The 14215-nt window shown below is 44.3% G+C and overlaps 1 protein-coding gene across 5 annotated transcripts in view; it reads left to right on the forward strand.

The window, feature by feature from the left end:
* The window catches only part of edc3 (enhancer of mRNA decapping 3 homolog (S. cerevisiae)), a 115433-nt gene that overhangs the window by 7649 nt on the left and 93569 nt on the right, over window positions 1–14215 (forward strand). For all 5 annotated transcript variants that reach the window (XM_070865058.1, XM_070865062.1, XM_070865060.1 and 2 more), the window contains one exon: window positions 4022–4332. In XM_070865058.1, the coding sequence (XP_070721159.1) occupies window positions 4022–4332 (311 nt within the window). The remainder of the gene's footprint in view (window positions 1–4021; window positions 4333–14215) is intronic.

A 14215-nucleotide genomic window follows, 5' to 3' on the forward strand; every position in this document is an offset into this window, starting at 1 on the left:
AACATATTTAACATGACCAGTTTAATGGAGAACTTCATCTCCCCGATTGCATTACAACAAAATGGCATGCTGTTCTTATTTTCAAAAAGATCGCGATGGGCCTTCATTTCTTCAATTGATAGTTGTCAGAATTTCTTTCAGACACTGGCTGATGGTAGGATTTCGTGGCCGGCATGCATTAAATGAAAAAGCTAATTTTTATAGATGCTTGGCCAAATGCAATGAGATTTGTAATTTCAGCATAGTAACTATGTGCTGGCAGAAGTTCTACTTATATACTTTTAAATAGGATTACATAGAAATGGCAGCATGGATACAGCCTGTTTGGCCCATCCAGGCCCATGTTAGTGTTTATCCTCCACGAGATGTATTCCGAATCCCATGTGCTTGCCCTGTCCGCACATTCCTTTCTTCCCCTTTCCTTCAACCACATATCTAACCTATTCTTAAGCGTTAATGTGATCTCTACTTCAATCGCTAACTCTGGTAATGCATGCTGCAGTTTCACAACCCACTTGGCAAAAATGTTTCCTAAATCTACTGAATTTAATCTATTTAGGTCCCCTCGTTCTAGACCACTGAACCAGTAGAAACAGTTTTCTTTAGTCTTCTCTGTGCTATCACTACATAATTTTAAAAGCTTCAATTAAATCAAGAATGGTGTTGTCAGTGTGCTGATTCAGCATCTTAGTTGATCTGTGATGTTGAATACAGAGCAGTGAGACCAAGTATATAGTCTTTAGGAGAAACTGGGTTAGAGAGCGGCGGATAATTCAACCAGGATGTGCAGAAGTAATTTTGAAGTTATGCAGCCTGTCTTTGGTCTGGAATTTGCAGTGGGTAATAACCACTTTTGCCATTATTACCCCTTTAAAACTGACCGCAACTTCAGAATTTAGCGCATATGCATCCGAACGTGGAAATCTTGAAGTTGCGGTCAGTCGTTCGCTACTCTGACACAGGCTTCACTGTGGCACCTTCCCCTCCCATCCTCCCCCCTCCCCCCTCCCCCCCACCCCCACCCCTCTTCCTCCTCTCACAGAGCCGTAAATCAGGGGAACTGACAAGATCTTTGGCTTTCAGCACAAGAATTAGGAGCGGGAGTAGGCCATATGACCCCTCGAGCCTGCTCCGCCATGCGATAAGATCACGGGTGATCTTCTGCCTCAACACCACTTTCCTGCCCATTCCCCTACAGTCCAAAAATCTATCTATCCCAACCTCGAATATGCTCGAGGACTGAGCATCCACAGCCCTCGGGTAGAAAATTCCAAAGATTCACCATCCTCTGAATAAAGAAGTTCCTTCTCGTCTTAGTCTTAAGTGGGCGACCCCTTATCCTGAGACTATGCCCCCAAGTTCTGGACTCCCCAGCCAGGGGTAAACAACTTCTCAGCATCTACCCTGTCAATCCCCCTCAGTATCTTCTATGTTTCAATGAGATCACCTCTCATTCTTCTAAACTCCAAAGAGTATTTCCGCAGTAATGTCGCTATTAAATACTCCTTTAAAAGTTAGACCCCTTGCATTAGGTGTAACTGAGGGTTTAACAGCAAATCGACTGCTAATCAAAAGTTATGGCCCTAAAAAACTAATTTTAATTTTGTGGAATGTCAAATTTATATACTTAAAGGCTACAATTTTTGTCGCCAAAGTTTTTTTTCATCTTTTACTTCAGGTTTACCTTTTCCCCATGCGAGGGCCCAAATCTATGTTTTGCTCACTAATATTTTTTTTTAAAAGTTAGAATAAAGGGAGCTTTTCACTTCCGGGTCTGTGAGAATTCTGCATTGTGATTGGCTGCTTGCTGACATCACAGCATCTTGTGTTTGGGATTCCCCATTATCTCACACTGATGTCAACTGAACGTCGGAAAAGCCAAACGTCTCGCCACGGAGATTGCGAGATCTTTGTGGGAAGCTTACTTCTGGGCCTTGTGCCACACCTTTGCTTCGCTGCTGACCGCAAATTATGGTCCTTTCTTTTTTCATCTAAATGATTTTGTATTGTAATTAACTACCAAAATTCGTGGCACTTTGGGAGTAGAGTTGGTTGGAACACAGGCGTTTTTCTGCAGTACAGGTTGAGGTGCTGGCAGATGGAAAGCTGCGGTGCTGCAGCGCCACCACTGGCTAGAGAGTGTAATTACAGTGTGACATGTTTACATACAGTTTCCATTCTAAATGTTGACACAGGAATTTATAATGGAAAGAGTCAATATAAAAATGACAACAGAAAGCATGTTTTTTTTTTTAACGGGAATAGGATTGTAACATATAGATGGCTAGAAATATACTGTAGTGTTATATAACTCAAATTGCTTTCACAAGTTTTGGACAAGCAAAATTTCTAATGGCACTGCAGGTAGTGCATAACTAAATTGGTTGAAACGGCAAAAAACAGAGCAGTGCCAGTAAAATTCTTGGTTTAGTTTACGTGCAGGTGTTGCTTAATACTCTTGATATTTCTTGATCTGAAACTCTCTCAATTCTTCCAAAATGCTTTGCTGAATTTGATAAGTATACTTAAATCTGGGTTTCTTCTAAAAACTGGCATGAAAGAAAATAGTTTTCCCAGATGTCAAGCTGTATTGCTTTAAAACTTTTGAGCGCAATACTATGTTAATGTTTTAACAGTTGACGTTTTTTAATATTAAATATAGTAATTGGTGCTTAGAACCACACTTGATGGAACTTAATTTTATTGGTGAAACCGTGCTCCATTTATCCCTGAAGAAAGACTTGCATTTATATAGCGCCTTTCACGACCACCGGACGTCTCAAAGCGATTTACAGCCAATGAAATACTTTGAGTGTAGTCACTGTTGTAATGTAGGAAACGTGGCAGCCAATTTGTGCACAGCAAGCTCCCACAAACAGCAATGTGATGATGACCAGATAATCTGTTTTTGTTACGTTGATTGAGGGATAAATATTGACCTGGACGCCAGGGATAACTCCCTGCTCTTCAAAATAATGCCTGGAATCTTTTATGCCCACCTGAAGAGAGCAGATGGATCCTCGGTTTAACGTCTCATCCAAAAGACGACACCTCCGAGAGTGCAGCACTGCCTTAGCACTGCACTGAAGTGGCAGCCTAGATTTATATGCTCAAGTCCCTGGAATGGGACTTGAACCCTTCTGACTCCGAGGCGAGTGTGCTACCTACTGAGCCACCGTTGACAGAATAGTCATTTGAAGATGCAAGGATTTTATTCTTGAACCAGCTGCACAGATTGGCAGACTAAATCATGGGGTTAAAATCTCTGCCTGCGCTTACATACCATGCGTGCACATTTCTTTGTTACTGTTTTTCAGCTATATCTTCCAGTGATGCAAAGAAGAATACTTGGAATGAGAGGCTGGCAGACGAGCATGTTAATTTGCCGTTGCAGGCTTATCGCAGTGTTAATATTGGGAAATATATTGAGTGTTTGTGATTATCTGAACCCAGTACAGGTTGAACCTCCCTTATCCAGAACCCTCAGGACCTGGCCTGTTCTGGATAAGGGATTTTTCTGGACGAGGGGTGGTCACGTTAAATTGGATGGTACAGGTACTGAGCCAGGGGATATTGGGGCTGGGAGTACGGCAGAGAGTTTGCCGGGGCGGGGGAGTAGATCACGAGGGCGGGCGGTGGATCGTGGGGTCAGTCCAGCGATTACAGCAATCGGCGGCAAGAAAGGACTTCAATTTGTTCATGTCGGAGTTCTGCGCATACGCCACTCAGTGGCCGGGAATGGTTCCGGATAAGGGAGTTCTGGATAAGGGAAGCTCAACCTGTGTTTTATGTGTTCTGACTGCTCTTAACTTGATCTAATGGCAAAGGTGAATCAACTTTGCTGCAACTTCCTGGCGGGAGATTATGAAGTAAAACCACAGTAATTTTTATTAGCATTTATATCCGTTTGACTGCAAGATTTACTAGCTGTTCATTACAGGAGTGTGATCTGTCAATATTCAGTGGCCAAATATGAAAGTTACTGATCTGGGCAATTGCATTTTCTGTTTTTTGTTTGCAGTGCAATCGATATCAAAGACCTGAAAATATTGGAGATCCCTAATTCGCAGATGAATACAGGTCTCGCTCAGCCATCAGTGTTCACATCTACCAATTTATCTCACAATGCGTACTCATCTCAGAATGGTGCTGGCAAGGGTGTGAAGAAACCAAATGCTTCGGGAAGTGCTCCACAAGCAATTCCACGCCGTGCGGAACTCAAGGTTCAGGACTTGGTCACGTCACCTCAGCAGTATTCTAAAAGTTATGTGGACCGTCACATGGATTCTACCCTCACTCCATCTAAAGCGTTCCGTCGAAGACATAATTCCTGTGAGTAGGTTGTGATGGGGCACTTGAGGGTTGCATTACAATATTGAAAGCTTTCTCACAATTTACTTAGAATCTCAGGCATTTTTGTTTTGGCAAATGTACTTTTCTGAAGACAGCCTTCCAGAATGCTTCATAATTTTTCTGTTTGACAGCACGTGAAATGCATGTTTCAATGCACAAATGCATCCTTCAGACAGTACATGCTGCAGCTATGCTGTGCCGGTGGTGGAGGGAGTGAATGTTTAAGGTGGTGGATATGCTGCTGATCAAATGGACTGCTTTGTCCTGGATGCTGTTAAGCTTCTTGAATGTTTCATCACGTTCCGGACTTGTGCGTTTTATTGGTGGAGAGGCTTTGGGGAGTCAGGACATGAGCCATTCGCTGCAAAAATACCTAGCTTCTGACCTGCTCCAGTAGCCACGACAATTATGTGGCTGCTCCAGTTGAGTTTCTGGTCAATGGTGATCCCCAGGATGTTTGATGATGAGGGATTCGGTGATACTGCCATTGAATGTCATGGGGAGACGTTTAGACACTCCCTTGTTGGGGATGGTCATTGCATGTTACTTGCCACTTATCAGCCTCAATGTCGTTGAGGTATTTCTGCATGTGCTATGGTTTGCTTCATTATCTGAGGAGTTACCAATGGAACTGAACACTGCAATTATCAGTGAACAGCCCCACTCCTGAACTTGTGATGGTCATTGATGAAGCAACTAAAGATAGTTGGCCTAGAACACTGCATTGAGGAACTCCTGCAGCGATGTCCTGGGGCTGAGATGATTGGCCTCCAAAACCACAACCATCTTCCTTTGTGCTAGGTATGACTCCAGCCAGTGGAGAGTGTTCTCCCTGATCCCCATTGACCAGATTTACTAGGGCTCCTTGATGTCACACTCAGTCAAATGCTGTCTTGATGTCGAGGGCAGTCACTCTCTCGTCACTTCTGGAATTCAGCTCTTTTGTCCATATTTGGACCAAGGCTGTAATGAGGCCTGGAGCCGAGTAGCTCAGACGAATCCAAACTGAGCATCAGTGAGCAGTTTATTGGTGATTAACATAGAAACATAGAAAATAGGTGCAGGAGTAGGCCATTTGGCCCTTCGAGCCTGCACCAACATTCAATATGATCATGGCTGATCATGCAACTTCAGTACCCCATTCCTGCTTTCTCTCCATATCCCTTGATCCCTTTAGCCGTAAGGGCCACATCTAACTCCCTTTTGAATATATCTAACGAACTGGCCTCAACAACTTTCTGTGGTAGAGAATTCCACAGGTTCACAATTCTGAGTGAAGAAGTTTCTCCTCAACACAGTCCTAAATGGCTTGCCCCTTGTTTACATACATAACAACAAGGTTAGTTTTAGGGATGAGGGGGTTGACTTATGAGGAAAGGTTGAGTAGGTTGGGCCTCTACTCATTGATTCAGAAGAATGAGAGGTCATCTTATCGAAACATATAAGATTATGAGGGGGCTTGACAAGGTGGATGCAGAGAGGATGTTTCCACTGATGGGGGAGACTAGAACTAGAGGGCATGATCTTAGAAAAAGGGGCCGCCCATTTAAAACAGAGATGAGGAGAAATTTCTTCGGAGGGTTGTAAATCTGTGGAACTCACTGCCTCAGAGAGCTGTGGAAGCTGGGACATTAAATAAATTTAAGACAGAAATAGACAGTTTCTTAAACGATAAGGGGTTATGGGGAGCAGGCAGGGAAGTGGAGCTGAGTCCATGATCAGATCAGCCATGATCATATTGAATGGCGGAGCAGGCTCGAGGGGCCAAATGGCCTACTCCTCCTATTTCTTATGTTCTTATCCTTAGACTGTGACCCCTGGTTAAATGCCACTTCACAGCACGGTTGACGATTCCATCCATCACTTTGCTGATTGAGAGTAGGCTGGCAGGACAGTGATTAGTTGGATTGGATTTGTCCTGCTTTTCGTGGACAGGTCATACCTGGGCCATTTTCCAGACCGTCTGGTAGATGCCAGTGCTCTAGCTGTACTGGAGCAACTGCGCTGGGGGAGCGGCTAGTTCTGGAGCATAGGACTTCAGCATTACAGCCGGGATGTTGTCGGCCTTTGCTGTTATCTAGTGCGCTCAGCCGTTTCTTAATATCACGTGGACTGATTGAATTGACAGGAGACTGGCATCTGTGATGATGGAACTTGGTGGAGTTTGAGCCTCTACAGACGACTTGCAAATAACTGTTTTTATGGTTGAACTTGATCTGGCTATTTCAGGTTGTTTACTTTTCTGTGTATGCACTTCTTTGACAGGTCTACAGTACCACTGGATAGTTTACAAAAGTTCCTATGATTCTTTTGATTGGCATTGAATGCTCTGTGGTGCCTTTGTGATGCAACCAGCAGCACTGTTTTATACCCAAAATAGCACTGTGAGAAGAATGCTCTTTTGTCTTGGATCTCTGTGTTTGTTTTGTTTTTTCTTTGTGCCTCTTATTGCGAGCGAAAAATTGATCGGCGTATAATCAGTGAAATCTAGTTCAGCCCCTGGAGAGTTTGATGGGAAGTGGTTTGCGTTCAGAAGTTAACCCAAACCTGACAAGAAGGTTAGAACGACAAAACAAACGAAGTTAAGCAGCGTTGCAGCTTCGTAGCCCTGACTAGCAGCGAGACTCATAACGTTTTGACGTTTTGATTCCGGCCCGAAAAGAGTCTTCGTTGTGCTCATCCAAAAGTAGCATGAGCGAAAGCCGAATGTGTTTATGTCATATGGGGGTGGGGGGAAGCTCTGTTGGTGACTTTTCCTTTATCTTTCAATTTTCCCCACTTCACTCCTCTGGAGCTGCAGACTTTTTGTTGGAGTACTGCTCCTATGGGCTTTGACACCTCACTCATTCAGCCGTTCAAGCAAGTCGTTGGTGAGTCTGCAGGCTACTTGCCTCATGGAGGATTGCAGGCACCAGTTCTTGATATCGCCTAGTACCCCACCATGCACCCAGCTTATAACCCAGTATTATAACTCTGGTGTAATGATTACAAGAATCCTAGCCGGTTTTCCTCGGCAGTCAGATGTAGCCCCCTCCCAGAGGAGAGAGGCTTATTCGGCACATGCTCGGTTTGAACCTGGGATGATCTTGGTCTATATATCTCAGCCACTTACTGGCTAAAGCCATTGAGTCGGCGGTGAACCCCCTTGGATGACTAGCTTTGACGTCTTGTCGCGTGTGCAATTTGGCACTTTGCTGATCATTTGCCATCATAAAAAAAATTAGGCTCTGGTTTTGGCTGAGATCCCCTTTGTGATGGTTTTCCACGAAGCTACTTCATTCTTTCGGATGAGCCGTTAAACCGAGGCCCGGTCTGCGCTCTCAGGTGGATGTAAACGATCCCATGGCACTATTTTGAAGAGCAGCAGGGGAGTTATCCCTGGTATCCTAGCCAACATTTATCCTTCAGTCATTAAAAAAAAATTAACTGATCATTATCACCTTGCTGTTTATGGGAGCTTGCTTGTGCGCAAATTGGCTGTCGCGTTTCCTACATTGCAACAGTGACTACACTCCAAAAATACTTAATTGGCTGTAAAGAACTTTGGGATGTCTGGTGGTCATAAAAGGCGCTATATAAATCAGAGTTTTTTCTTTCATTTCTGACTGGTGCATCTGAAAACCTTCCCTCTGGTTGGAGATATTGTGAACTATGTTCAATAAAACAATAGACCTGAAATTCTGGCCTCCCTGGGTCCGTACGAAGTTTGTACGGACTCGGGAAGGCATTGGAAAAGACGGTTTTTGCCACGCACTGCGCACGCGCTGGCAACCGGCATTTCCGATTGTCAAGTTTCTGGCTTGACAGATCCTCCGCAGGTCGGGAGCGAGGACATTTGAAAGTGGAAATTTCCGATATTTACTCTTACAAACGTCCTCAAAAATCTTGCGCCTGAAAAAGTGGGTGCATAGCCTACTTTTACAAGTGCAACTGTTGTTTTTAAAAAAAAAACACAAACATATCAAAATAAAGTTATGAAAACATATTTTATCATTAAAAACCCTCCCCACAATGGTACGTTAATTTTAAAAAACTTAAAAAAAATATATATATATTTTCCCGATTTTTAAAAAAAAAAGACATAAATAACTTTATAATTTAAATGAATGTAGTGTATATTTTCTATTTTTTATTAGTGTTTTGGGTATTTGGGGCTGTTTCTCAATCAATGTAATAGGAGTTTGGGACCTTTCGGAACTCCTATTTCAATGCTACTTTACCTGATTGGCTGCCCAGAGCCATGTGACTCCATCTCCAGGCCTGCATACATCCCGACGTGCACGGGCTGCGACTGGCAGTCAGGAGAGCCCACAGCATCGGAAAGTCGAACGTGGGCAGCAGCTTAATATAGGTGCGTATTTTTTCTCTAAAATGCCTGCGGGAAGTCCAAAACGAATTTCAGGGCCCATGTCTTTGGGGGTGGGGGGGGGGGTATTTTCAGATTAGAAGAACAGCATAGCTGCATTTAAGGGGAAGCTAGATAAATGTCTGGGGGAGAAAGGAATAAAAGGATATGTTGATGGGGTTATGAAGGTTGGGAGAAGACCTGTGTGAAGCATGAACACCAGCATGGACCTGTTGAACCGAATGGCCTGTTTCTGTGCTGTAAATACTGGCCTAAAAATCCCGGACGGCTGGTTCCCACGGGCGCTCGGCAGAAAAAGGTTTTTTAAAAAAAAAGATGCGCACCTCCTTGTTCCTGCTACTCCCACCAGCGATCCCGGTCCCGAGGCCATCACTCCCTGTGCGTCGCAGTGTGTGCATGTCAGGACATCCGAATGTTGGAGCTGGAGTCACATGACTCTGGGCAGCCAATCCAGGTACAGTATTTTCTCATTCGTAATGGGAACTCCGTAAGTAGGAATTGAGAAAAACCACCTCCCCAACACCAAAACACAAATAAAAAATAGAAAAAAATACACCACATATTCAAGATTAATTTAAATTAAAGTTAATAAATAACGCAAGAGTTTTCAGGACATCTGCTGGGCAAGATATGGATAAATACTGCAATCTTGCCCATGCAAATGTCTTGGCTGTGAGGATATAGAGGATCTGTCAAGCCAGAGCTTGACAGATCGGATACGCTGGTTTTTAGCGGATGCATATTGTGCGCTTTTGCGATGCCTTCCCGGATCAGAGCACACTCCGTACGGACCTGGGAAGGCCGGGATTGCTAGGCCACTGAATTATTTCCACAGTGAGTATTCCTTTTTAAACGAGCACCATTTGGGTTTGACGGGCGAATAATCCTAACAATGTTAGAAACAGCTAAAGATTATTAGTTGAATAGAGCAAAATTTTGTATCTTTTTCTTGCATATTGTTTTGCTCCAGCTGTTTCTTCCCCTCCCCAAAATTTTTCCTTCGCCCCTCCTCTCCCGAGCTGCATACTCGTGCAGGAATACGGTTCCAAGGGCACTGTGTGCTTGCCATAGCTTGATGAAGTCGGCACTCTTCATTTTTAAGCTCAGGCTGCGAGTGATGGTGGGTTACTTGGTATCACGGCATCTCTTAACACTGCAGCACTCACTCAGTGCTGCACTGACATGTCGGTGTAGATCTTGTGGTTAAATGCTGGAGTGGCGCTGAAGCCCACACAACTGCTTTCTGACCTGGAGGCAAGTATGCTACCAACTGGATAAATTAACGCAGGAAAAGTGTCCTAACCAGCTTGGGAAATGTTTATTTTGAATTTTAATCATTCCAGCTGAATGTTGTTTTTAAAGATTTTGTCCTTCCAAACTTCAGTTGTGTTGGCAGCGAATGTTCTCAGCTATACAATGGGATGTTGGTGTTCGCAGGCCTACCGTTGAGTGAGATTTGGAGAGATAATTAAGAGAGCCGTATTGCACAACAATGAAGTGTATCCTTTTCCTACTGCCTTATGTCAACACTGCTATCTAAAAGATTAGCGTGATTTATTAAAGTTTGCATCCAGCTTTGTAGCTCCCGCATCTTCTCTGAATGACTCGGGTTCTTCGTTAGTGCAACATGAGTTTGGTGGCAGTCTCATCTTACCAGCTCTTCAGTTTTTTGCTGCAGCTGGAGTTCACAACTGAATGGAGGCGGAATTTGAGTGTTTGAATTGGCCAATATTTACCCCTTGCCATCCCCTAAACCAGGTAATCTGGGCACTTAATTGTGTATGTGGGGGACCTTGCTTTGCAAATTGGTTTCTGTGCTTCCTACGTTACAACAGTGACCACACTTCAAGCGCTTTGGGACATCCTGAGGTTGTGAAAAATGCTATATAACTGAGCTCGATTGGTTGGTGTAATGGTCCGGGGTGACGCCCGGGTCCTTGCCGCCTCGTGCAAGAGGAATTTTTGAGCAGGTATAGGTCGCTCCTGTGGTGACCCGAAACTAAGAGTTGTAGAGCTGCTGAGTTGGGAGTGGCTTAGCTAGTCATGTGATGTTCACAAGACTCAATAAAACCCCAGCCAGTTGGGTTCGGTTACTGCACAAGATAAAAGTTCATGGGGTTGGGGGTAATATATTAGCATGGATAGAGGATTGGCTAACGAACAGAAAACATAGAGTCGGGATAAATGGTTCATTCTCTGGTTGGCAACCAGTAACTAGTGGCATGCCGCAGGGATCAGTGCTAGGACCCCAACTATTTACAATCTATATTAACGACTTGGAAGAAAGGACTGAGTGTAACGTAGCCACGTTTGCTGACGATACAAAGATGGGAGGACAAGCAATGTGTGAGGAGGACACAAAAAATCTACAAAAGGGCATAGACAAGCTAAGTGAGTGGGCACAAATTTGGCAGATGGTGTATAATGTTGGAAAGTGTGAGGTCATGCACTTTATTATTTAAATGGAGAAAGCTTGCAAAGTGCCTCAGTATTTCGGGACCTGGGGGTACTTGTGCATGAAACAGAAGTATGCAGGTACAGCAAGTGATCAGGAAGGCCAATGGTATCTTGGCTTTTATTGCAAAGGGGATGGAGTATAAAAGCAGGGAAGACTTGCTACAGCTACACAAGGCCACACCTGGAATACTGCATGCAGTTTTGGTTTCCATATTTACGAAAGGATATACTTGCTTTGGAGGCAGTTCAGAGAAGGTTCACTCGGTTGATTCCGGGGATGAGGGGGTTGACTTATGAGGAAAGGTTGAGTAGGATGGGCCTCTACTCACTGGAATTCAGAAGAATGAGAAGCGATCTTATCGAACCGTATAAGATTATGAGGCGGCTTGACAAGGTCGATGCAGAGAGAATGTTTCCACTGATGGGGGAGACTAGAACTAGGGGGCATGATCTTAGAATAAGGGGCCGCCTATTTAAAACAGAGATGAGGAGGAATTTCTTCTCTGAGGGTTGTAAATCTGTGGAATTTGCTGCCTCGTAGAGCTGTGGAAGCTGAGACATTGAATACATTTAAGATAGAAATAGATAGTTTCTTGAGCGATAAGGGGTTATGGGGAGCGGGCGGGAACGTGGAGCTGGGTCCATGATCAGATCAGCTATGATCGTATTGAATGGCGGAGCAGGCTTGAGGGGCCTACTCCTGTTCCTATTTCTTATATTCATATGATCCGCGATGAGGCAGGTGGCTGTGAGCCTGGTGGATGAACTGGTAATGTGTAGTGTGATTGTTAAACCTTTTGCTAATAAACCAACTAGTTCTTAATAGCAATGTGTTGCTATGAATTCTTAAGCAAAGAACCCACAAAGTATATACATTAGAATTTGATATGTTACTACTCATGTGACTCATTGTACATCAGAAAGCAATTGGCACAATAGAGCAAACATTTATAAAACTTCATCAGTGCCATAGAGGTCAAGACAGGTTAAATTTAATCAATCAAGCTTTGCAGAAAATTACAGTTGGCGCATTCTTTTTAAAAAAAGAAAGGGTATGTTTAAACTATTATATGCTACTGCGGAAGTGACTCAGTTTCCATCAATTTCCAATTCCACTGGCTACATTAATAGGCCATGTAAAAGCAGCAGGCTAACAAAATGACATCAGTTTGCACCAAACCAAAACAAATACACAAACCACAGGAGTGAGAGAGTGTAGAATAATTACAGCCCGAGGGGAATTTACACACAGTTCCTTGAATCTTAAATCCAGTTTGGTGCACACTCGACAATGAAGTATTAATGAAACTTGCGGAGTGAATCCAATTTCGCCTCTGTTTTGTAGTGTTTTCACCTGCTGGGGTTTGTGAATGAGTTGAGTAGATTTCAGTCTCCCGCGGCAATGCACATGAGGCGGGAAGCCTTAAGTGCTGTCTTCAGGAGGAGGAATTTTGTTTTCTGAGGGTTGTAAATCTGTGGAATTCTCTGCCCCAGAGAGCTGTGGAGGCTGGGTGATTCAATATATTTAAGGCGGAGATAGACAGATTTTTGAGCGATAAGGAAATAAAGGGTTTATGGGGAGCGGGCAGGGAAGTGGAGCTGAGTCCATGATCAGATCAGCCATGATCTTATTAAATGGCGGAGCAGGCTCGAGGGGCCAAATGGCTGACTGCTGCTCCTATTTTTTATGTTCTCATGTTCAGTTGAAGCATTGTTGGATGCAGAGGGTAATTGGACCATACACACAAATGTAGTTAAGCCCCCATTTTAAATTTGTGCATTATTTTTATATTCATCATCATAGGCGGCCCCTCGAAACGAGGATGACTTGCTTCTATGCCAAAAAAAGATGAGCTCACAGGTATTTCAATGAAGGACCCGAACTACATCCTAAGGGTGGAAGATGCCTGTGCGTGGATTTTTATAACGTGGGGTGGCCGTTGCACACCAGCCACCACAAGGGCTTGACAGAGCTGGGTCTCAGTCCAGTGGCAAGGATTACCCAAGACGACGGGAGACCTGCTCTACTGCACGGGCCTAGTGCGCGCACACATCGCAATGTGGGCTGGTCCGTGCTGCCCCTGGCCCCGAACTTAAGCCTCCCCTGGGCCCCGATCACGTCCCTCTACAGTCTCTCGCCGCTCCTGCTGTATCTGCCCACGCTCCAATCACCGACCTGGACCTTGATGACGTCACTCTTCGCTGCCGACGCCCTCCTGCACCAGCTCGTGCTGCTCGCTGAAGTGGCATGCCTCCGCGCTGCTCCTTTTATGGCCCCAACCTACCGCTAGTGCCATTTATATGTCCACATTTATACTGGAAGCTGTGGCTCACTGTAATTGTACCCAAGGTGATTCAGCGACAGCACCGGCCGGATGGTGTCATTATAGTTGATGAGCTTTCTTGGGCCGTTGCCATTATAAATGTGGATGTGGAAATTTAGAATGGGAAAAAGGTGACAGGATGTCCGTGTGGATGTAAGATTTCTAATACCGTTAGGTGTATCATTTCACAGGATATCTGGTAGCGGACTTGTTGGAGGCTAAAGTCCCAAAGGGCCGGAAATACTCGAAAGACATTATTTTGCTCCGTTCCGTTTTGTATTTCCTTTTGGTTTGCAGGAAGATTTGCCAGCAATAATAATTGGAATCGGATATCCGAAGAACATGGAGTCTTATTCATCGGTTATATGGTGCAACACATCTTTTGTCTATTTAAAAAAAAAACATTGAATGTATAATCCTGGAATGCATTGAGTCCTTGAATGTGTGAAGTCACCCATTTATATTGTCAATATTTTATCATTGCCATTGTGATGAAGGGCCCACAGAGTACATCTCGCTGTCATCATAGGCAGTCCCTTGGAATCGAGGCAGACTTGCTTCCACTCTTAGAATCGGTCCTTCGGTGGCTGAACAGTCCAATACGAGAATCACAGTCCCTGTCACAGGTGGGACAGATAGTCGTTGAGAGAAAGGGTGGGTGGGACAGGTTTGCCGCACGCTCCTTCCGCTGCCTGCGCTTGATTTCTGCATGCTC

The sequence above is a fragment of the Pristiophorus japonicus genome, chromosome 21 (assembly GCF_044704955.1).
Source record: "Pristiophorus japonicus isolate sPriJap1 chromosome 21, sPriJap1.hap1, whole genome shotgun sequence".
Classification (NCBI taxonomy): Eukaryota; Metazoa; Chordata; class Chondrichthyes; family Pristiophoridae; genus Pristiophorus; species Pristiophorus japonicus.